Source organism: Littorina saxatilis, linkage group LG15, assembly GCF_037325665.1.
Source record: "Littorina saxatilis isolate snail1 linkage group LG15, US_GU_Lsax_2.0, whole genome shotgun sequence".
Classification (NCBI taxonomy): Eukaryota; Metazoa; Mollusca; class Gastropoda; order Littorinimorpha; family Littorinidae; genus Littorina; species Littorina saxatilis.
In genome coordinates this window covers 47,361,127-47,383,812 of record NC_090259.1, presented here as the reverse complement: position 1 = coordinate 47,383,812, position 22,686 = coordinate 47,361,127, and the positions used below count along the sequence as shown (strand labels likewise).

General features: G+C 39.9%; 2 protein-coding genes across 2 annotated transcripts in view; both read left to right on the top strand.

Annotated features, from left to right (window-relative positions):
• Positions 1 to 22,686, top strand: part of LOC138949527 (DNA (cytosine-5)-methyltransferase 1-like) — a 350,084-nt gene that overhangs the window by 213,603 nt on the left and 113,795 nt on the right. The gene's annotated exons all lie outside the window — the stretch shown is intronic.
• LOC138948347 (multiple epidermal growth factor-like domains protein 10) overlaps positions 1 to 22,686 on the top strand; it is a gene marked incomplete at its 5' end in the record, with an annotated part of 269,682 nt that overhangs the window by 171,214 nt on the left and 75,782 nt on the right. Inside the window, 1 exon segment of the mRNA XM_070319878.1 lies at positions 9,225 to 9,302. Within this exon segment, the coding sequence (XP_070175979.1) occupies positions 9,225 to 9,302 (78 nt within the window).

Sequence of the window (22,686 nt, the reverse complement as noted above, 5' to 3'; positions counted from 1 at the left end):
CTCCAACTTTTCAAAAGTGTTTCATTTTTTCCTTCCTTTGGAATACATACTATAACGCCATGTCTCTGAGTCACTGACATTTCTCCTTTCTCAAATCCACAATTTATAGACCGTAACATAACTTTCCTAAGTCCGAATAGAAAAACTTGAATAATTCTGCAGTGTACCCATCTGATCCTGGGCATTTGTCGTTGTTTAATTTGTTCACAGCTTTGATTAGCTCACACTGAGTAAGTCTACCTTCCAATTGTTTACTCTCAGCATCTGTTAATACAGGATGAGCCAGGTTTTCATCAATCTCTTGATTTACCAGTTCGGCTTCTATTGAAGTATATTACTCCTCATAAAAAGTCTGTGCTTCTTTAACAATCAAAGCATTATCATGAATAACTTCACCATCATCTTTCTGCAAAAAACACATGGACTTCTGGACAAACTGTCTTTTCTCCAAATTACACAAATATTTTGTATTTGTTTCCCCTTCTCCAATCCACTTAGCACGGGATCTAATTATCATACCATCCACTTTGTTCTGCCTTATTTGACTTAACTTCTGTCGTGTTTAGATGCTTTTGAGTATAACTCTGTGCGAAGAATTCCAACGTTTAGTCCGAATTTCAGCAAAATCAGGGTTGTTTTACAACGTGGTCAGACGCGATGTCCCCCCAACATGTTACGACGCTCATGTCTTAAAAGACTGTTTTCTCGTGAACTAGGGCACCTAACGGCATCACACTTTATCACAATCTGCAAAGCCACGAAACGAAATTATGACGTAAATTTTAGATCTCGATGTTGACGCGTTTAGTCGTATTACATGTTTTTGTGCGTGACGTCTTTCGCGTTTGATCTGTTACGACCATGTTCTTCGGCGTTGCAACAAGTTTCGGAACATTTTAATGGTAAGTTTTCAGCATTAATGAAATTGTATGCTAAATATCAGGTTTAATAAGTAGTTAAAAACTACATAGAATGGTTGTAGTGTAATTTGTTTATCTTATGCATCGTAGGTCAGTGTTATTGGAAGTATGATAGGTGTGCTTGTTATTACATACGTGAACCTATGTTTTATGTTTTATGTGTGTTGTCCTTTTGTCCAATCGTTGTCATAATCGTTTACAGGCAGGCAGGGTGTGCCCAAGAACATTTTCCATTTTTTTGATACATGTATAAATGTGTCTCCAGAAATATGTTTTGTTTTAATCTTGTGTCGATACTATTTAGTTCTGCCTCGTTATTAGCCATTGAGTATAACTGTTTTATCATCATTGCTTTGTTGTTGTTCTTTGGCCATTTACGTTGAATGACTTGTTATACATTGACATTGATAGTTTTATTCTTCTTCTTCTTCGTCGTTCGCTAGATAGTTTTATCATAAGAACCTTTTTTAATTCCTATTAACTCGATGTTCTTTAACTATATTTATACATAAATGCATATTGTAAAGCAGTATGCATTGTTAGAGGATTTTTTAGTAGCAGTGTTTAAATGTCGAAGCTGCTTTTCCCATTTTTACCCAAGAGACCGACTGTATATTGTGTTATTGTATTTGTCAGACTTGATTGTACCAAGTCCATACACATGTTGTAATGCGCTTAGAGCCAAATATTTTTGTTTTTTGTAAGGGATAGGCGCAATATAAATACACTTTATTATTATTATTATTATTATTATTATCAAAAGTCATTATCTTATGATATGTCGATGTGTGTTTGTGTATGAATGTGTGTGACTGTGCTTGAGTGTAGTTTGGCATGATTATCAGCGGGTGCCTGTTTGAGGGTTTGTTCGTTGCATGCGTGTACGTGTGTGTGTTGTGTGTGTGTGTGTGTGTGTGTGTGTGTGTGTGTGTGTGTGTGTGTGTGTGTGTGTGTGATTATTAAAACACACACGGCACATACAACACACTCTATAGTTGCGTGCGCGCACGCGTGTGTGGATGTGTGTGTGTGTGTGCCCCAGTTTCACACATTAACAGGTGACTGTGTGTGTGTGTGTGTGTGTGTGTGTGTGTGTGTGTGTGTGTGTGTGTGTGTGTGTGTGTGAGCTTCCCACACGAGCAATGTATTTGGAACAATGTTCAGTAATTAGGTTTAACAGCTTATATTGTTTTAGCTTCTTTAGCATTGTTCATTAAGACCCATATCATATTTTTTCTATCCAATCAGTCTGATGGAGGGCGAAGATAAGCCACGATGTAGCGGAAGAAAAAAACCTCTGGAATGCCATTTAAGAGAATTTGCAATTAGTTCAGGGTCCAAGTCCGTGTCTATGCGTGTCTAAGGCCAGATACTTTACAGTGTCGTCAGCCGTTCAGCTCTACAATAACAAAATGCAGTGCGACCATATGTCAGATTTCAAAGTCAAGATCGAGCCAGACGAAGAAAGACGACAGAGAGAAGCAGACAAAAGACCATGACCATTTACCGAGCTTTCCTGGAAGAGAATAAGGCGAAATGCAAGCGTTACAGGGAGAAGGGTACAATAGAAATGAAAGAAAAATGGAGGATGGAGGCAAGAGTCCGCATGGCCAGGAAGAGGGAGAGAGATCGTAAATCAAAAGAGACGTTGTCCAGGAGAAGTCAAAGCCGGAATGAAGAAACCCTTGCCGAAACACGAGCAAGGTGGGCGGAAAAAAAGCGTCGACAACGTGCGACAAGATCTGCGCAGAACAATAATAACAATAAAAACACGTTATTGTCCATTAAAATGTTACATAAAAAATGGAAAATGTTCTTGGGCACACCCTGCCTGCCTGTAAACGATTATGACAACGATTGGACAAAAGGACAACACACATAAAACATAAAACATAGGTTCATGTATGTAATAACAAGCACACCTATCATACTTCCAATAACACTGACCTAAAGTGTTGTCCGTGTCATCTTTAAATTGAATAAATGTACAGATCGAATCGAAATAAGGTCACACGTCTATTAAGACTATCACAATCAAATATAATAAAGCACTATGTAAGTTGACCCTCTCATAACACAGGAGTTGGGTTTCACAGCAGAGCAATCACATTTGTGACGCAACGTAGATGCAATAACGGAAACAGAGAAAGAGGAGGGCAACAATTAGTTTGGATAAACTGTCAAGGAAGGAGGAGATACACGGCAAGACGAGTCTTTGCCAACAGACGCAAATTCCCAAAACTGTAGAACCACAGCGGCAAAGCGGCAGGCCCTGAAAAGGGCTCGAATAAGTTTGCCAGTTGAGGCTGAGCAGTACGCTGACACAGTGGAGGCTCTCCTCAACAAAGCCTCTCCCAGGAAGAAAGCTGCCATGGAGAAGAAAGGATTTCTGGGAATCGTGGGGGAATCTGTGATTAAAGCCCAACGAGAAATGAAAAGCAAGCACGATCGGGAGAGCAGAAGACGTTGGACAGCATTACTTGGCAGTGTGGACAATATCAACACCTCTGTTAGACAGAAAATCAGGCTCTTTAGTATGAGCAGAAATACTGTCCTCGCCATCTTTTGACAGCAAACGGCAAGAGAGGACACAAGAAATTAGAAAAGAGGCCGGGCAGTTCTTTACGTTCACTGCAGTTCCTTTGCCCGACAAGAAGATTGTCAGCAAGAATACGGGTTGCAGCAGTAGCGTTTTGAAACAAAGATTGAAAGACATGCATGAGGATTGCCAAAGGGATGGCGGAAGAGCTGAATTCTTCCCTGCTACAGAAGGAGCGACAAGAAGTGTGGCCGTCCCCCACTCCACTGCAAACCAAGCTCCGTGGCAGTCGCCTGGAGCTAAAGAAGACGACGACGACCGTCATCTCCCAAGCCGGACTGAATGTGTAGTGCCAGAGAAAGCCAAGAAGAAAGAAGATGTGTTTTTTCTCACTTGTTTGTTCTAATAGCTCGTTCCTTTTGTGTACATTGTTATTGTTTTTGAGATCTCTCAAGCCTTTTTGTTTTGCTCCTGTGCCTGTTGTTGTTGTTTTTTCTAAGAGAGTTAATCTGCAATCCGTGGTGGTTTGCATGTTCATTGCATTGACCAAACCTTGTGAAAAAATTAAAAACACACCACGTTTTACTTCATTGATTGCAGCTGTGAAGATGCTAGCATATACAGCAACGTTAAGAGAAAACAAAATAGAGAATACTACAAGGCTTGCTGTCTGATACCATATTAACACAATTTTTGTTTTAAATATTTAAATGCGAGTGAAAACATGATTGGAATTATAGTGTCATGTGCAAGTTCTCAAACTTCTTCCAGAGCAATGGAAATTCGATCCAGCCATAATAGATTGCCTATCACATAGGTAGTCTCTCTCACCTATGTAAGATGAAGCAAAATATGAAACAGCAAATTTGTTTTCTGAATGGCGAAGGTGAGTCGTATGAGCATTTGCTCTTCTTGTTCTTTACATTGCCAGTTTCTGTTTTAAATTTAAAAAAAAATGTTGTTCTTGTCCTCGTCTTAGTGTATTGGCACTTTATGGTGTCTAGAGAGAGAGCGAGAGAGCGAGAGAGAGAGTGAGAGAGAGAGTGAGAGAGAGCGAGAGAGAGAGAGAGAGAGAGAGAGAGAGAGAGAGCGAGAGAGAGAGAGAGAGGGGGGTGTGTAAAACGCATAGCAAAACTACAAGGTATTTATATCATAGTCCTTTTCTTTTGGCAATAAATTAATCATCAAAAGAATAGATGCTTTCACCCAAAGAATTGCTTTGTTAGCAAAAGATATTCTTAAAAAAATCAGATGTTTCCACCTAAAAAATAGATGCTTCTGGCAAAAAAAACCGATTGATTCTACAAAAAAAGCTTTAAGCTTTGAGACTTGCAAAAGAACTCTCCACAAAAAAAACTAATTATTTCTTCTTCTTCTTCTTCTTCTTCTTCTTCTTCTTCTTCTTCTTCTTCTTCTTCTTCTTCTTCTTCTTCGGCGTTCCAGGATTTTTGGCCTCAGGTCAGACTTCAAGTTTTGTAGCTAAAATAAAGCTGGTGGTCAGGATCAGGGAGTCTTTGGTGCCCTAGAGTTGCTCCTGCAGTGTGGCACCTTGGGGCCAGTGATCTGTTCTGGCTTCCTGGTGGAGCGGGCAAGTCTACAGGATGTGCTCCGGGGTCTTATTTCAACAACAAAATACCTACTGTCAGCAAAAAATATAAAGTTTAGTGTACTTTCAGAGACAAAATATTGTCACTCCATATCATAATCAGAATCAAAATTGTACGTCCAAAGAAAGTTAAATGAAAATGATAAAATTAGTGTACATAGCAGTCGAGATCAGTGTGTTCACTGCCTGATAAGCGCTGGTCTCGAAAGCTTTGGGCGTCCACGCTTTCGTTTCTGGCCGATTGGGATGGTCTTGGCCTGGGCAGGGGGGTTGGTCACTTTCAGACGGATCTCCATGCCCCTGGAATGATGACACACGCGACCTCCGACATGTGGCATACTCATCGAAGTCAGCCAAGGCCGATGAATCAACCTTTTCTTTGGTCTCTCGGATGGCAGTCTTGAGCTCCTTTTCCAGGGTTGAAGATCCCACGAAGATCGTGTTCCCAGTCTTCAGCGACACAGCCGGTGACGTTGCCCACTGACACGCTGTTGTCCTCATCTTCAGTGTGCGATGTGGTACTTCGGCAATCTCGGTGCGCTTTGCGGTTGCATTTGGTGCTCGTTCCATAGACCAGTTCCCTACAATGTCATTCTGAACAACTCCGAGAAATCTTGACATTTCCAGCCTCTCTCTCAAAGTATTTTGCCTCTTGGTCGCCGGGTTCGTAGCTTCCAGGCGGCTGTTGGTTGAGGGGTAACCTGGTGCGTAACCCTCGTACCACGTGGGATTCTGATCCAGGCATGAAGAAAGGAATCTTCATCGGGACACGTTTGAAGAAGGCAATTGTTCTCTCTCACACGATGTGAATTATCGGCCTTTGGTCCACTGCTTTCCAATTCCCCGTCTTCTTTTAGCTGGTGGCTCACTGTCAGACACCTACGTATCATTATCAAATCTCACTGGATCGATCCTCTCAAAATCCATCTCTCCACCTTCAAACTCCATTTTCAACTGAAATAATCTGTTTCCTTGCTTAATTCAGCTGAATGTATGATCACAAATCACCTCTGCTTGAGCGAAATCAGTGAGTTAAAACAATGACCATCACTCACACTGTGTTTCACTGTGTTGGTGAATGACAATCCATTTCTTTTGTTGAGACTATTCTTTCTTTTGCCTGAAGTAGTCAATCTTTTGCCTGATTTTCTTTTCTCTTGCCTGAGTATATTTTCTTTTGCCTGTTTATTTCATTTTTTTTTCAAACAGCATTTCTTTTGGCGGATCAAACGCTATTTGACCTTAACAGTCAACGGAGATCAAGTAAATGCTAGGGCGATCAATGTGTTTAATTTTCTTTGAAAGTCATCGAAGCCTGAAAATATGTGAAGCTTTAAAGTTCTATTTATCGTTTCTTTCAACAAAAACAAACTCAAACTGATTTGTTCGACTTAACATCAAACTCAGCTCCAATTTGACCTAGACTCAGCTCCAATTTGACCTAGAACTTTGACCAATAGCAACGTGACTGTCGTATTGTGTTGGAATCATTTATTCTTGAACATGTCTACAGTTTCAAAGTTGTGACGTCATAAATATCTAAGTCGGCGGGTCAGTCGGCTGAGGACTGCTGAATCCTATTTCTTTCCTGATTTCCCTTGTTAGTCAAAATTTGCTTCTGATGACAGCTTCTGCTGATATATCATTTGTCCTTGTTTTACTTCCGAGACTGCTCTGTAGCTCTTGAACATTGGGATGTCATGAATAGTCTCCTCCTGAGCGTGCAACGGTTCTTTGTGAAAGTGTAACAGCTCCGTAAGTAGGTGTGGAGGGATTCAATCAACAGCAAAACAGAGCCTTTTCCCATGTTGAACTCTTGTTTATTCGTTCTACCTCGGACCAACCTCAGGACAATTTCCTCTCGGTCACGGTCGACATCTCCTGTGTGAACAGCTCTCTCAGGCTACACCATGCTGACTGTAAACAAATACCTTCTAGTGCAGAACACAAGTTAAACAATCACCTCTGGGAGCAGAATTAGCAAAAAACGTCTTTACGGTTCCAGAGTCAGGAAAACAAAGAAAGATATTCGCACCACAAACGAGGATATCAGGAACAAATTACTTATCAAATTAATACGCCTAAAACATAGTCCCTTCATTCCACAGAGAATTCCCAATTTCTCTTCAAAAACAAACTATAAAAATATATGTATCAAAACGTTACATAACTTATGCAGACTATCATTCTCTTCAACCCTTATGAACAATGTGAATTTAAACAATACAATAATCATTATCAATACGCCATGCATATTCATGAGCATTAGTCCTTTTTGATGCCAGAGAAAGCACAGGGCAACCAACGACCTCTGCCACGGACACCTGCGATGTCTCACGTGCGAGAAACATAACTAGCGTTGACAGCGATAAGGACCGTACGTGAGAAAAAGAGTGCGAAACCATGAAAGTCTCTTGCAAGGAATGGCACGACGCCAAGACCGACCATAAAACAACAGTGTCCAGTCCAAGAATTAGAGACAAAGAAACGGAGAGAGAGAGACAGACAGACACACAGACAGACAGACAGACAGACAGACAGACAGACACAGAATCTCATCCTGTTACATAGGCAACTGGTCCGTGTCAAGCATTTCAAGATCTAAGAGGTTAGTTCTTGAATAATATGAAGTATTTGGTGGAGTAACTATGTCAATAGTGTTGTCTAACAGCCAAAATAATGTGTCTACGCACCTAGCGTCATTCTCCAAACGGACGTTTTAAAACGTTGCGCCAGTCACACAGTTTGTATTGGATTATCTTTTTTTTAACACATATATATGCATCCAGCAGAGGCTGTTCTTTCATATTTGACATAATTCGAATGCCATATAAAAAAAATTGAGTCTCGTGTCACGTTTGTGGCAACCTTGTCGAGAGAACGACCCATCTGTGTACTGTACCACAATACAGACACTCTGCCGCAAAAAAACTAAATGTATCGTAAAAATCCCCCGAAAGCGGCGGATGGCTGTCTCAATGGTTGGGTAAAAACGACCATACACGTAAAGATCCACTCGTGCAAAAACATGAGTGAACGTGGGAGTGGCTATTCATGAACGAAGAGGAGAAGAAGAAGTATCGTAAAATAGAGAAATAAATATCCCCACAGATCAATGCTTATTGACAATAGCGATTGTTTGACGAACTGGTGATTTCACGTGTTGTGCTAGGCATACCCCTTATCCCGCCGACTGTTCTCTTTCTATGGGACACCAAGAAGTGTCCGCTTCTGTATGCCCGTATTCTGTGGGTCAATAATTAAATACACACTACATGCTGAAACCAAAGACGCTGCTTTTGACAAATATGGGCAAACAACAGATAAGCTATCGTTTTTTGTGGGATATTCTCAAGCCTGTCCTTATAACTGGGCCAAGTCCACTACGCAGAGTATGCTTCGCGAAGCAGGTCGCACGAAGCTTTCGCACTGAGTTTTCGTCAAAGAGACTTCTCGAAGTCTTCGCGAAGTCGACTTCAGACTCAATTAAGGACCGCCTTTAGGATTGGATAACTATAAATTGATTGATGCAGGTCACAGTACGGCCAAGTTTGGGATTGGATAACTGTAAATTGATTGATGCAGGTCACAGGGCCAAGTTTGGGATTGGATAACTGATGCAGGTCACAGTAGGGCCAAGTTTGGGATTGAATAACTATAAATTGATTGATTGATTGATGCAGGTCACAGTAGGGCCAAGTTTGGGCGGATAAGTAGGAAGTCATTGTTATCCAGAAGAAAAAAGCATTTTATAGAGCTAGAGTAGCAAATATGTTGTTTATGATTCATATATTACATATTGTGACCCTCCACCACGAAATGAGTCGCATGCCACCTCGCGCGGTTCTGCGCTGGGCTTAATGTAAGTCCGGGGAGCGTCAGGTAACAGTGTGAGGGTCACATTAGTCTCAGGCTTATAACTCAAACAGTTCTAGCTCTTTTCTAAAACGGGTTTCACCACTGGATAGAGCATAACAAACTCTTTAGGGAAATGTAAAAAATATAAAAATCATGCAACGGTGACATGCGACTCATTCTGTGGTGGAGGGTCACATATATGACGAAAGGTGCGTCACATAAGCATGTGCTTTTCTTGTTTTATCAATGTTTCCCAAACAAAACTTGTGAGCTGTGAACCTCTTCACGTTTTCTTGTTCAGGAGTGAACACAAACGAGGACTGTTCGAATCATCCACTGCTATGCAAGTCCGGGGCGAAGTGTCAAGCTGGTCTTTGCAGTGAGTATCTTTTGTCTTTTTTGAGGATTTTATTGTGGGTCTAAACCAATAGAATGTGTTTGTATTTGGAGAATACCTTTTTCAAACTCCAGGGGAATTATTTTTGCCTTCTTATATCCGAATTTTTTTTGGTATTCGGAAACTCCGGTTATGAAAAATATTAGGGCAATTTATTTCTCTCATCCCAAGATTATCTTTTTACATCATAATTATTTCGACGAGAGGAGTTGCGTTATATGCCCGCAGGCAGGAGCGTGATTGTGCATACAGTTATACATGTTTCTGTTTGCAAGCGCATGTCGTTGGCTTTAGTACCGTAAACTACCTTGTAAACGCCCATCGCCCTTGGGCACCAATTTCGATAAAAAGTAGGGGGGGGTGGGGAGCGTTGACTTGGTACTATACCCTGTGCAAGTTCCACTCCTCGTGAAAAAAGAGGTATTTGACCAGTTGGAATAAACATGTTAATATATAGGATATGTTTCTGTGCTAAAATGTCCAATATCTTTCTCTGTGACACACATGCGTTCGTCATAATAGAATCTGGAAACTAACCACAACAATGCCATTGCCTCACGGTGTTTGAACAAATGCACATAATTATTATCTAAAATGCGAACTGAAAATAAAGGCTATAAATAGAAATAACAAATGAAATATGATACCTGTAGTCCTGTCATTTGCTCTGATCAAAGTCATCTAGGGGGAGTAAAGTGTATGCCAAACACAGTTTGGTCGACCCTTGTCTAATGTTGGGGTCACAGCAGGGTCATTTTCGGTTCATAAAAACATAACATTTGGGATTTCTCTGGTGTTTTTGAAGCTGGAGCCTCCACATTTCACATAATTGTAGGTTTGGATAATCTCCAGACATGACACATATTTTGCCTTTTTGGGTCAAATGTCAAGGTCACATCATGAAAACAATTGCTGCAGAAGATCTATCACTACTAAAATATCCAATGAGCTATCTAGGAAATAAGTTTCCACTGATCAAAATATGATGTCATTGTTTGAATTGAGGTCACAGCTTAGTGTCCGGGGTATTTTAGTCTTGGCCAGTAGTGGAATGCATGAATGGAGACTATCAAGCTAGTTGGGAACTAAATCCAAAGTTCGAAACTATCGCTCTAGTGCGCAATGCATGGCACGATATTTTCAAATGTTCCGACCTAAGTTGGTGACTAACTTGCCTAAATTTGGTCCTCCTCCGAGGAGGACCAAATTCCTTAGTTTCGAACTATTGCAAAAATACAAATGGCGGCCGCCATGACAGTCTTTGATTTTGCTGTACAAAAAAATCAAATATTCGGCAGTCCGACGCATGAACCAAAGAATGATGTCGACAAAGAAGTTGAAACATTGATTGCGCTTTGGAGGGGGTTCAAATACAAGTCGTGAAGTGACCGGCACAGCTGATTTGGGACACGATCTACCTTGAGTCGGGAGATTTGCTATGAACATTGACTAAATTTCCACTTTTTACATCAGCGACTGTACAAATTTGGCTTGTACATCTTCCTGTCGCCGATTTTAATCGGTTTGGATCATCCAACAGGTAAGAGCAAGATTCATCCGTTGTGTGCGTGTAGTTTGTGTGTCCCACGGTGTGTGTGTTCGTTTGTGCGCCTCGGTGTGTGAGTGTGTGTCAGATTATATTGCAATAATACATCAGTTTGTTAGAAAGTGAGAGCAAGGGTAGATCTAGATCTATGGGCCAGGCAGTACTGTCTGAGTGTCTCCGAAACCGTGTTCAGTGTCATAGGAAAATAGGCCTACGAGCCATTGTGTAGTGGTGACGATGAAAGATACAGTTGTTGTTTTTCTGACAGTGACAGTGACATTGACAATGAACGATCGTCAATGCATCAATGATTATGCACAGCAGCATCGGTTTCTTCGGAACTGTGCACTGTTGACTGAATTTCCCACGGTGGAGCAATGAACAGTAGACACTAAAACAAAGCTAATCTAATGCATTGAAGCATCGCTGTAGATCTATCTCATTCAACTAACAATATAATGCAGTGAATGGCAAATCTATCTCTGAATGAACTGTTGTGTATCCTTATTTGCTGTAAATGTCCTGGCTCACACTGCACTCCCAACATTAGAAGTATGTTTTCTAAGCTGAATGCATGTATAATTTGATATAGTAAGTGTGTAAAGCCAAGAGTAACACTAACTGGCCCAAAACAATTTTTGTGTGTATACAAATGAAGAAAGAAACTGACTTCACTTGAATCACTGCCACTGAAAGTGTGTCTATTGTGTATTTTTAGAAGGGTTATTCAAGAATGACTTATTTTTCTGTTTAAATACTTGATATTTACTCTGCATGAACAGGTAAATGCTGCTGTATAAACTATGATTGTGAAAGAGGGAATAAAAGAATCAATGAGCGAGTGGTTTAATTATAATACAGTTATTATTTATTGTTAATTAATTATTTTATGGTGTGTTTTTTCAGGCCTCCTAAGAAACCAGAGATGATGTGTGATGAAGTGTTCATACAGCTCTTGCATTCAGATATATATATGGATTCTGGAGAGGATTCAGACTGAGTGGACATGCTACTTTACAGACTACTTTACCATGAAGAGTAAGTCACACATTTCTGTACCACTACCAAGTACCTGCTTGTGCCTATTAAATTGTTATTGTAAAATTGATTTATGATATGTAAATTGGCACTGGTGATAGTAGTTTGAAGCTGTGTAGATGTTTTTGGCAGACTTTTGTACGTTGTGTTGTAAAGAGATCTGCGTTTCACATTAGATGCACTTACAATCTAGATAGATACATTCAGCTATGTCAACACTTGTTACATCTGAATCTGAGAGTAGTGGCAGGAGATGCAAGTTTATTGACACAAAAACATTACGGCTTTGTATAAAATAAATTCTTACATCTGTATGTATCCTTGCATAGTACAATTTGTACTATTTATACAAAATGGTACATAAAGCTTGGTTTTAGTTCTCTTTCTCTTCTCAAATCTTTTGCCACTATTCTTAAAGTAAATTACACAGTGTGAATGAACTAATGCAGCACAGGAAAGTAAAACAAAATTGCAAGATAAAATGAAATCATTACTAATTTACTGGAATTATTTTAAAGGCACATACAGTTATTCTTCCCTTGGCTCACCATCCTAGATCTTGCCAGGCTTTTACATGGAATAAGAATGAATCTGTTCACTCGGATACTTCTACATTCAACACCCTGGCTTCTTCCCCTGCTCAGAGTTAGATTTTGTTGTGGAAACCACTCTCAGATTAACAAAAATGTTACTTCTTTACTTCTGCGAGTGACTTTTGAGAAATTCGTTCATAAACAAAATTCAACTATGCACATGAAGCAGTCACTGACTGTCAGGGTGTCAATATTTTATGAGTCTGGGTGAAGTTATGTTCCTACCCCATGTACAACTGGCCAGATCTGAAATGGCCAAAATCAATGGGATCAACACACATCCCCAGAATCTTCATCACTGGAAAATGTGGTGGGGTGAATGCATTTTAATAAAAAGGCTGACAGTCGAGTGCTTTGGATCCTGAAAGTTCTGTTTTGGACTGAAATCGAGACACATTTCCCACTGAAACTCAAACTGTTTAGTGTTGATGCTGAAGAGCGAAAGTGTGTGGGTTGAGGGCACACTTGTTTTTGACTAAAATCGAGAAACATTTCTGCCGAGCACAAAGTTCATACACGCACAGATTTTTTTTTAATAGTTTAGATTACAATATCACACACACCATCCCCGATCCCAATGGTCATGTGAAGAGCAAGTGCTTCCTCACCCCCCCCCCCCCACACACACACACACACTGCTTAACACGTACACACCGTCTCCCCCCAACACACACCCTCCCCTCGCTAACCAAAACCCATCCCCGTGAATACTGAAGGTGCTCAGTTAACTCATAACTCATAACTCATAACTCATAACATTTTATTGATCCAACAAAGGAAATTAAATTGGTCATCAGCACATATAGGTCATTAATTAATAATTATAAAAGAAGAAGAGAAGAAAATTTATAAAACCCATGATAACAAAAAAATATCTAAAGTAATATATGTACAACTACAATACCCTTTTTACTTGCACACTTGACACACCGACACACCAACACACATGCATACATACCTACATACATACCTACGTACATACATACATACATACATACATACATACATACATACATACATACATACATACATACATACGTTCCATGTTAAAGTGTAGTGTTAAAGTGTAGTTATATGTTTTCTTTATTTTTCAGGAAGGACCGCTACATTAAGGGAAGGCTGTTTGCACCTTGGTTCCTGGATTCGCTGGGGACGATGATCAAATTCAGAGTACCATCACAATTCTGTGCTTTTCCATCTGATTCGGCTGAGAATGCTTGCAGAGGTTTCTACACTACCCGTCATAAAAAGTAGGCAGATGCGTTTGAGGGCAGATCTTACTGATGAGGCTGTTGATTGAAAAACCAAGTATATGACTGAAAAGGCCATTAATTTCCCTACTTTATTCAGAAACAAAATTGGGTTTTCATGACGTAGTGTTCATGCAGTGAAACCTGCAACACAGACACCCCCCCCCCCCCCCCCCTCCCACAAATCAAATTCACAAAATCAAGCTTCCCGTGTTAAAATCAACAACACAAATCAGAACAACTAAACCGAAACTCAAACATGTTTTGCATGTCATTAGACAGAACAATCAAATCTTTATGCAAAACAGTCCGTTTTGTTCACATAATTTATCTTGTCTAACATGAACGCTATGGCATGCTGAGCGTGTAGTTGTCAATCCTCTCAGTTTTTGAAGTCGTTTTAGCGGGTAATGAGACCAAAAATGGTACATTTCAGAACTCCTCAACGCATTGTCTTAAAACTGTCAGTGATTTGTGCTAACACACGTCGTTAAGTACAAAAATGAGACCAAAAAATGGTACATTTCAGTAACTCCTCAACGCATTGTCTTAAAACTTGTCAGTGATTTGGGCTAACACATGTCGTTAAGTACACACGGAATCTCAAGTCATGTGAGATATTAGTTCTGCTGTTGCGCGACATGCCAGAACGAATTTTAAAAATAAAAATGTACCCTGTCCAATGAACTGAATTTGTAAAAAAAAACAAGTCGCGTAAGGCGAAAATACAACATTTAGTCAAGTAAAAGTAGCTGTCGAACTCACAGAATGAAACTGAACGCAATGCCATTTTTCAGCAAGACCGTATACTCGTAGCATCGTCAGTCCACCGCTCATGGCAAAGGCAGTGAAATTAACAAGAAGAGCGGGGTAGTAGTTGCGCTAAGAAGGATAGCACGCTTTTCTGTACCTCTCTTTGTTTTAACTTTCTGAGCGTGTTTTTAATCCAAACATATCATATCTATATGTTTTTGGAATCAGGAACCGACAAGGAATAAGATGAAAGTGTTTTTAAATTGATTTCGACAATTTAATTTTGATAATAAATTTTATATATTTAATTTCCAGAGCTTGTTTTTAATCCAAATATAACATATTTATATGTTTTTGGAATCAGAAAATGATGGAGAATAAGATGAACGTAAATTTGGATCGTTTTATAAATTTTTATTTTTTTTTACAATTTTCAGATTTTTAATGACCAATTGAAAAATGAGGGCGTGACAGTGCCGCCTCAACTGTCACGAAAAGCCGGATATGATGTCATCAAAGACATCTATCAAAAAAATGAAAAAAACGTTCGGGGATTTCATACTCAGGAACTCTCATGTCAAATTTCATAAAGATCGGTCCAGTAGTTTAGTCTGAATCGCTCTACACACACACACACACACACACACACACACACACACACACACACACACACACACACACACACACACACACACACACACACACACGCACGCACGCACGCACGCACATACACCACGACCCTCGTCTCGATTCCCCCCTCTACGTTAAAACATTTAGTCAAAACTTGACTAAATGTAATTAGCATGCATTAAGAAAAATGAAAGCTTCAATTTACCTTTAATTTCATACATTTTCAACTATGACTGTTCACAGCGCACTTGTACGCACACACACATTCTTGGAAAATGAAAGAGCCATGATCAGTTAAGCGTGTCAGCCGTGAGCTTTTCTAGGCGTAGGCCTACATTTGCGCTCAGCGCTCTGAATGAGGCAAAATATTAATGTTCGCGTTGAAATCCTCATACCGCCAATGTCTGATAAAATATGTACATGAAATTTAATTGTGTGGCGCATCTGTTATTGTTCTTGAAGATAACAACAAATTAATTGTTTTTCAATGAGTCAGCGAAGACCTACCATCAATTTAAGAACTCTTTCTGGCATGTCAATTAACAGCAGACTAATGTCTCAAATGACTTTAAAATCCGTATGAACTTTCCCACATGTGTTACTACTGTTAGCACAAATCACCGCAACGTTGAAGGCAATGCGCTGAGGAGTTACGAAAACGTACCGGTTTTTTGTCAATTTTAACGCGGGAACATTGATTTTGCGAATTTGATTTTGCAGGGTGTCTGTGTTGTATTTTCCACTGTATAAACACTATGTCATATAAACCCAATCTGCTTTCTGAATAGGTTTGGGGAATGAATGGCTTTTTTCAGTCATATACAGGATAAACCAAAAAAATGTAACACTAAAACAATGCCAATAACTTCTACATCTGTTGACCGAATCACTTTATTTTTAAGGTACATAAAACCGCAGCCAGTGCATGACCCTTCCACAAAGTGGACATTTTGTAGATCAAATGTAACTGGTCAAATGGTCTGACTTTTGTGCTCTATTTCAAAAAATAAATTCCAAATTCGGCGGTCGATTCACTAAAACGAAGTTTGACCATGAACGGTATCAATACTTACTTAATTTAAACCCTATACTCATAGACAGACGCGTGTGAAGCATGTTTAAATGTGGAGTACGCTCATTTAAAAAAAAATACACCAAGTTTGTTTGAGAATACTCCAAGTCCAAAACAGGGATTCCCAGATCTGAATGTTGATTAAGGTATACTTTTGTGATTTGAATTGCCCCGAATGTTACAATCTTGAGCGCTTAGATCGGGCAAGTTTGGCTACCGCTCAATTTTAAAACCCGTACCGTTGAGTCGATCCCCAAAATTGGGAACTTAATTTAAAATTGCACAAAAGTCAGCCTATTTGATCTTCAAAATTGTCACTTTGTAGAAGGGTCATGCATAGGCTGAAGTTTATGTCCACAAATGTAGGCTATTAACTTGTTGTGGGTTGCATTGTTTTTGGGTCAACCTGTATTTGGTTTTTTTAATAAACGGCCTCATCATAAAGATTTGCCCTCAAACGGATCTGCCTACTTTTTATGACGAGTATTATAGTTGGCTCAGTGGCTAAAGAAACATTCTACAGGATGAATAAACAAACAAACAAATCTCATGATTCTCTGTGCTTTAATGTGTGTGTGTGTGTGTGTGTGTGTGTGTGTGTGTGTGTGTGTGTGTGTGTGTGTGTGTGTGTGTGTGTGTGTGTGTGTGTGTTTTGGGGAGTTTGTTTTGGTTTTTAGTGAGAGGATGGCTGGTGGTTTGGATGGGGTGAAAAGCTGAGTGACACTGTGATTGTGGATAATTAAATTGTTGGCTTGCTGCTGTCAGTTTCAAGGCACCGTTCTTCTTGCAAACGCCAAGTTTGGCTTACTATTTTATATCTGCATGGGCTCTTACATGAGGTTAGGCCATCTATACACTTTGATACATACCAAACATTTACATTCTGACTGGGTCATGTGCAAAGTTGGAATGTTTGAATGAATACATTTTGCGGATTGATGCCAGTAGAAGTTAAACAAATTAATTGATCAAACATTCCAACACTTCAAAGTAAACACACGTGTTTTTGACAGCTGGTATATGTTAAAGTGGAGGGATGGTTTTATTCCACGTGAAGCCTGCATGCCACATCTGAGACGTTGAGCGAAATCGTTTACACAAAATATGCAATCATTGTTTATCATCATTTAAATTAAAACGTTCATACACAATGACACAACAAATGTTGTCGGAAACTCAAAAGAACACATGAAAGAATAAAAGATGATCAATGCAGCAAAACGCGCCACTTGGACAGAGTGGGTTACAATTTCATTCTTTATTTAATTTAGCCTTCACATTTCCCTTATCATATCTTATCACTGGGCGAAAAGTCACGTTTTGGCACTATAACGTGGCATATAACATGAAACATGAAGTTAATCAACTGAATTTTGTGGCATTATACCTGTGCGATTCACATCAAGTTAGAAAAACTGCCGTAACGCAATAAAATCCCTGAGATTTTAGCGGGTTGCAAAACACAGTAAAACATCGAGTTTGGGTGTCTGCGTTTTGGACGTTTTCGCTACATTAACGCACGGCGATTCACGTCGTGTTAAACGCGTTTCAGCAGTGCGCAAAACACCACGAAACCTATGGAGTTTCGATAAGTTTTTCTGGTTTCTAAAACTTGATGTTAGAGTGTTGTTTTGATGGATTATTCTGCGTTTTCATCAGCCTGGTGCCGAACCTGCAGAATCAGACGATTATCGGCTCCCTCTCTCTCTCTCTAGTTTCTCTCTCAGCACGGTCACACACACACACACACACACACACACACATACACACACTGCACATACATCATACACACACACACACCGTCACACACATTCACACTGTCACTGCACACGGCACACACACATGCACACACACACACACACACACACACACACACTGTGGCTGACACTGACTGACCGTCACACACACACACACACACACACACGGGCACACACTGACTGACCGTCACACACACACACACGGGCACACAGTGACACACACACACACCCCTTGAACTGACACACACACACGCACACACAACTGAACACACACATACACACACTGATCATCAGTTTATAAATGTGAAAAAAAGTGCAGTGCACAAACATTTTTGGGGGTATCTCTTATTTTCTCTATAATTATGAGCCTTGTCACAGTACAGTGTACAGGAGAGACTGCATTGCCCGTGCGTTGAGCAGAGAAAGTAGGTCATTCTAACCTGACTATTTAGCGCGGTCAGATTTTAGTTTTCTTCTATATTCCTTTGCACTTTTGCTGGGGTACTGGCCGAGTTAATCGTTTTCCCATGTGTGTGGGACCTGTAAGGAATTCGAAGCGGCGAAGGACCACAGATAGGCATTTGTTCTACTCCCCCCCCCCCCCCCCCCTCCCCGAAACATCCGTCCGAGATGGTGGCTACTGACTGGACTTGCAACTTTCTCAACTTGTACAGTACGAACTGCAGTGACTCGAATTTGAGTTTTGGGATTTCTCTTGCTCTACCTTTTCTGATAATGTTTTACTTAGCTCGTGTTTAGATGCAATACATACTGTCTCTTTACATTTAGTCAAATTTTGACTAAATGTTTTAACATAGAGGGGGAATCGAGACGAGTGTCGTGGTGCATGTGTGTGTGTGTAGAGCGATTCAGACCAAACTACTGAACCGATCTTTATGAAATTTTACATGAGAGTTCCTGGGTATGATATCCCCGGACATATTTTTTATTTTTTTCGATAAATACCTTTGATGACGTCATATCCGGCTTTTTGTAAAAGTTGAGGCGGCACTGTCACACCCTCATTTTTCAATCAAATTAATTGAAATTTTAGTCAAGCAATCTTCGACAAAGGCCGGACCTCGGTATTGCATTTCAGCTTGGTGGCTTAAAAATTAATTAATGACTTTGGTCATTAAAAATCTAAAAATTGTAGAAAAAAAATGTATAAAACGATCCAAATGTACGTTCATCTTATTCTTCATCTGACATCATTTTCTGATTCCAAAAACATATAAATAAAAATATAATTTTTTTTATCAAAATTAAATTTTCGAAATCAATTTAAAAACACTTTCATCTTATTCCTTGTCGGTTCCTGATTCCAAAAAAATATAGATATGATATGTTTGGATTAAAAACACGCTCAGAAAGTTAAAACGAAGAGAGGTACAGAAAAGCGTGCCATCCTTCTCAGCGCAACTACTACCCCGCTCTTCTTGTCAATTCCACTGCCTTTGCCACGAGCGGTGGACTGATGAAAAACAGTGCATTGCGTTCAGTTTCATTCTGTGAGTTCGACAGCTTGACTAAATGTTGTATTTTCGCCTTACGCGACTTCTTTTGTTTTAGGATCGATTTTGATAATGATTGAGAAAGGAGAATAGCCGGTGTTAGTTTTACAGTCGGTTTTATGAAGTTTGAGTAAAGAAGTGCGTGGTTTTTACCCTCCCTTTCGTTTCCCTTCCCCTTCTTTAGTTTGCTATTATTGTGCCTAAGAGCCGAAATGGCTGCACTCTAACTCATCTTTGATCTCCCAAAAGACTCCATAAACAAACTAGTGTATCAAGAGGCTGGCTGGCTGCCCCTCGATGAAGAAAGAAGACTAAAGTCGGCCCAGTACGTATCAAGAGCAAGTACTTTTGACAATGCTGTGAACGAAGAGCTCACTGCTGAGTTCGACACAATAACCTCGGCCTCTTACCAAAACCTAAAAAGAAAAACACCCAAAATACACGAAGCAACGATCCCACTAGCAGACTATATGTTCAACCGATATTTCAAGAAAGTGGGGGTAAACCCAGGTAGGATGGCCCACATTCCCATTCACCCCTTCCCCTTTTGGTTCATGGAATCCCCCATTATCATCCCTGATCATGATCTGGGTGTAACAAAAAAAAGATAACCATGTACTTGTCTCATCAATAGTAAAAGAAATAATCTCAAACAATAACAAAGATCACCTACAAATATTTACTGACGGCTCCAAAAAAAATGATGACCAAGCTGACTGTGCTTTTGTCATTCCTGACCTCAAAATAAGTTTAAAAAATTAAACTCAACAAGGATGTGTCCATTTTCACTGCAGAAATACTGGCTACGTTATCTTAAGAGCATGCCACTATATCAATGACCCCCCTCGACCTCCAACAAGAGTCGTGATTCTCTCCGACTCAAAACCAGCATAACTGCTCTTCAAAATGGTTCCAGAAACCGGGAAGAGCTTCAGACGGAAATATTGTTCCTCTGTCACCAGATCATTGCCTCTTGAACAGAACTGACCCTTAGGCTACGTACTTCCCCTCACACACATGGATCAGAGGCAAGGATATGGCTGACAGAGAAGCAAAAGAGGCTGTTACAGATCAAGCAGCATTTCATGACATAAAATTAACAAAGACGGGAGCAAAACACAAAATGGCCAAAGTTGCCTGGCGTCACTGGGACTGGGAAACAGAATTGAAAATAGAAGGCAATGCCCATGGTTGGCTTATTCTGCCCCGACAAACAAAACAAAACAGGCCTACACTCCCCACCTCCCTCCTTAAAATACTTCTCAGAATTCGCACGGATGGCCATGGATGCGCTCACATGCTTTCCCCGTCTCTGTGAATGTGGACAGTTTATATCTTTGTTACACCTCTTTGACCGCTGCCAATCACTCCAGCAAGATTTCTGCAACCTACACACCCTTGTCAACGAACATAACCTGAAACCCCATGAGTTTTTTTTTAGATAAACATTGCACGCTTCAATGGAAGCTGGCATACACCCTGTGTCTCTCAATAGTAGAAGGCTGAAATAGGATATCTGTTTTAAAAAACCCTGATCTCCGTTCCTCACACCGAGCTTTTTCTTCTTTATTGTATTATTTTTCCAGTTATCTATTTACTTACCTATTCCGCCAAAAATATAACAATATCCCACATAACAAAAATTAAAAAAATAAGCCTACAAAACCGCTCCAGTCCAACCATATTCCGCGTACACAATCTTCACTTCCATCCCCATTTTGAAATATCGCAACAGACTTCCAGATATAATTATAACACGATCATATATGTGTTCTCTGGTTGCATGTTTGTTCAGTGTCTTGTCCCCACATAAAGCATATTAACTCTACCTGTCCTAAAGCAAGTTGCAGTTCTAAGAGGACGTTAAAACTAGTTATCATCATCAACACACACACACACACACACATATGAAAGAACCCATGTATATTTTTATGATTGTTGTTTTGGTCTGAATACAATTTGGAATCTTACTACACTCTTGTTAATTGATTTTACATTTTGTTGTCAGAAGTATTTTGTTCGTCGGTTCGTGTCTGGTGCGTGTGGTTTGAATGCCGTCCTGTCAAATGTCTTTTAAAAACGCATTCACGGTAACATCTTCGACGCAGACACAGACAGTTAGGAAGGGCTCCTAATATGGACCACTTTTTGTTTCATGCTGATAACTTGCTTGTTTTCTTGCGAAGAAGTTTTATTTTGTGTTTGGTAGTCCTTTTCTCTTAGGTTAACCGTTAGGCCTAATTAGAGTGAAATAGCTTTGATAAACATTCCACAAAAATTAAATACAGACAAAATCACAAATGGTCCATAATAGGAGCCTGGGCGCCTAATATGGATCAGTGAAGCGGCCTTCACAAATCACTGTAAAAAGCCCCCTATACTTCAAAATAACATGATACAACTTAGTGTACAAGTCAGTCTAATTCAAATATGCTTTAGATTGATCTGTTTCGGGTTGATGAGAGCATTATTTGAAGCACACCAGGAAACTAAAGAAGCTTATCAAAAACAGAGTGAAAATAAGTGAAATTATCAACTTCCACGAAAAGAAGACTTTTTTTTTTTAAATCTCGAGGACTAGTTATAGGTTATTTCCAGCAAGCTTCTTAATGAATTATTGAAAATAGCTTTTACAGGGGTGTGCAAATTTAAAAATAAACAACTCACCCACGGGTTAGTAGAATCTCATTTGCAGCTCACCCGGGAAAAAAAATAGGTAACCCACTCCAACTTTCCTTATTTTGTCTTTGAAGTTTCACACACAGAAACATTGGATTATAAGTCAATGAAAGGTAGCATCTGCCGAAGACCAGTCTGTCCGAACTAAACAACGCCATGGTTGTTTTTCAGTGGCCCGAAACAAATTAGGGAGCGCTTTCTCATTGGTCAAAATGTAAAACTAAACTAAGGGATGTAACTCACATCGTTGAAGCAGACGACATTTTCGAACACGATCAATACTTCAGAAAAAGCGCCTTAGAAACAGTATACTTACTGTTTGGGCTTCGGTTTGGGCTTGGGCTTCGGTTTGGGCTTTGTTTTCATTATGAAAAACAAGGGGAAATGTATTTTGGCCATTCATTTTAGTAAGGAGTTGGCATTTGAAGCTCTATCTTGAGTTTTGTTTGTGAAATGTTTAGCTAACCCACGGGAATGCTACTCAAAGACCTCAGCTAACCCGGCCAATTTTTAACTCCCCCCGGGTCACGGGTT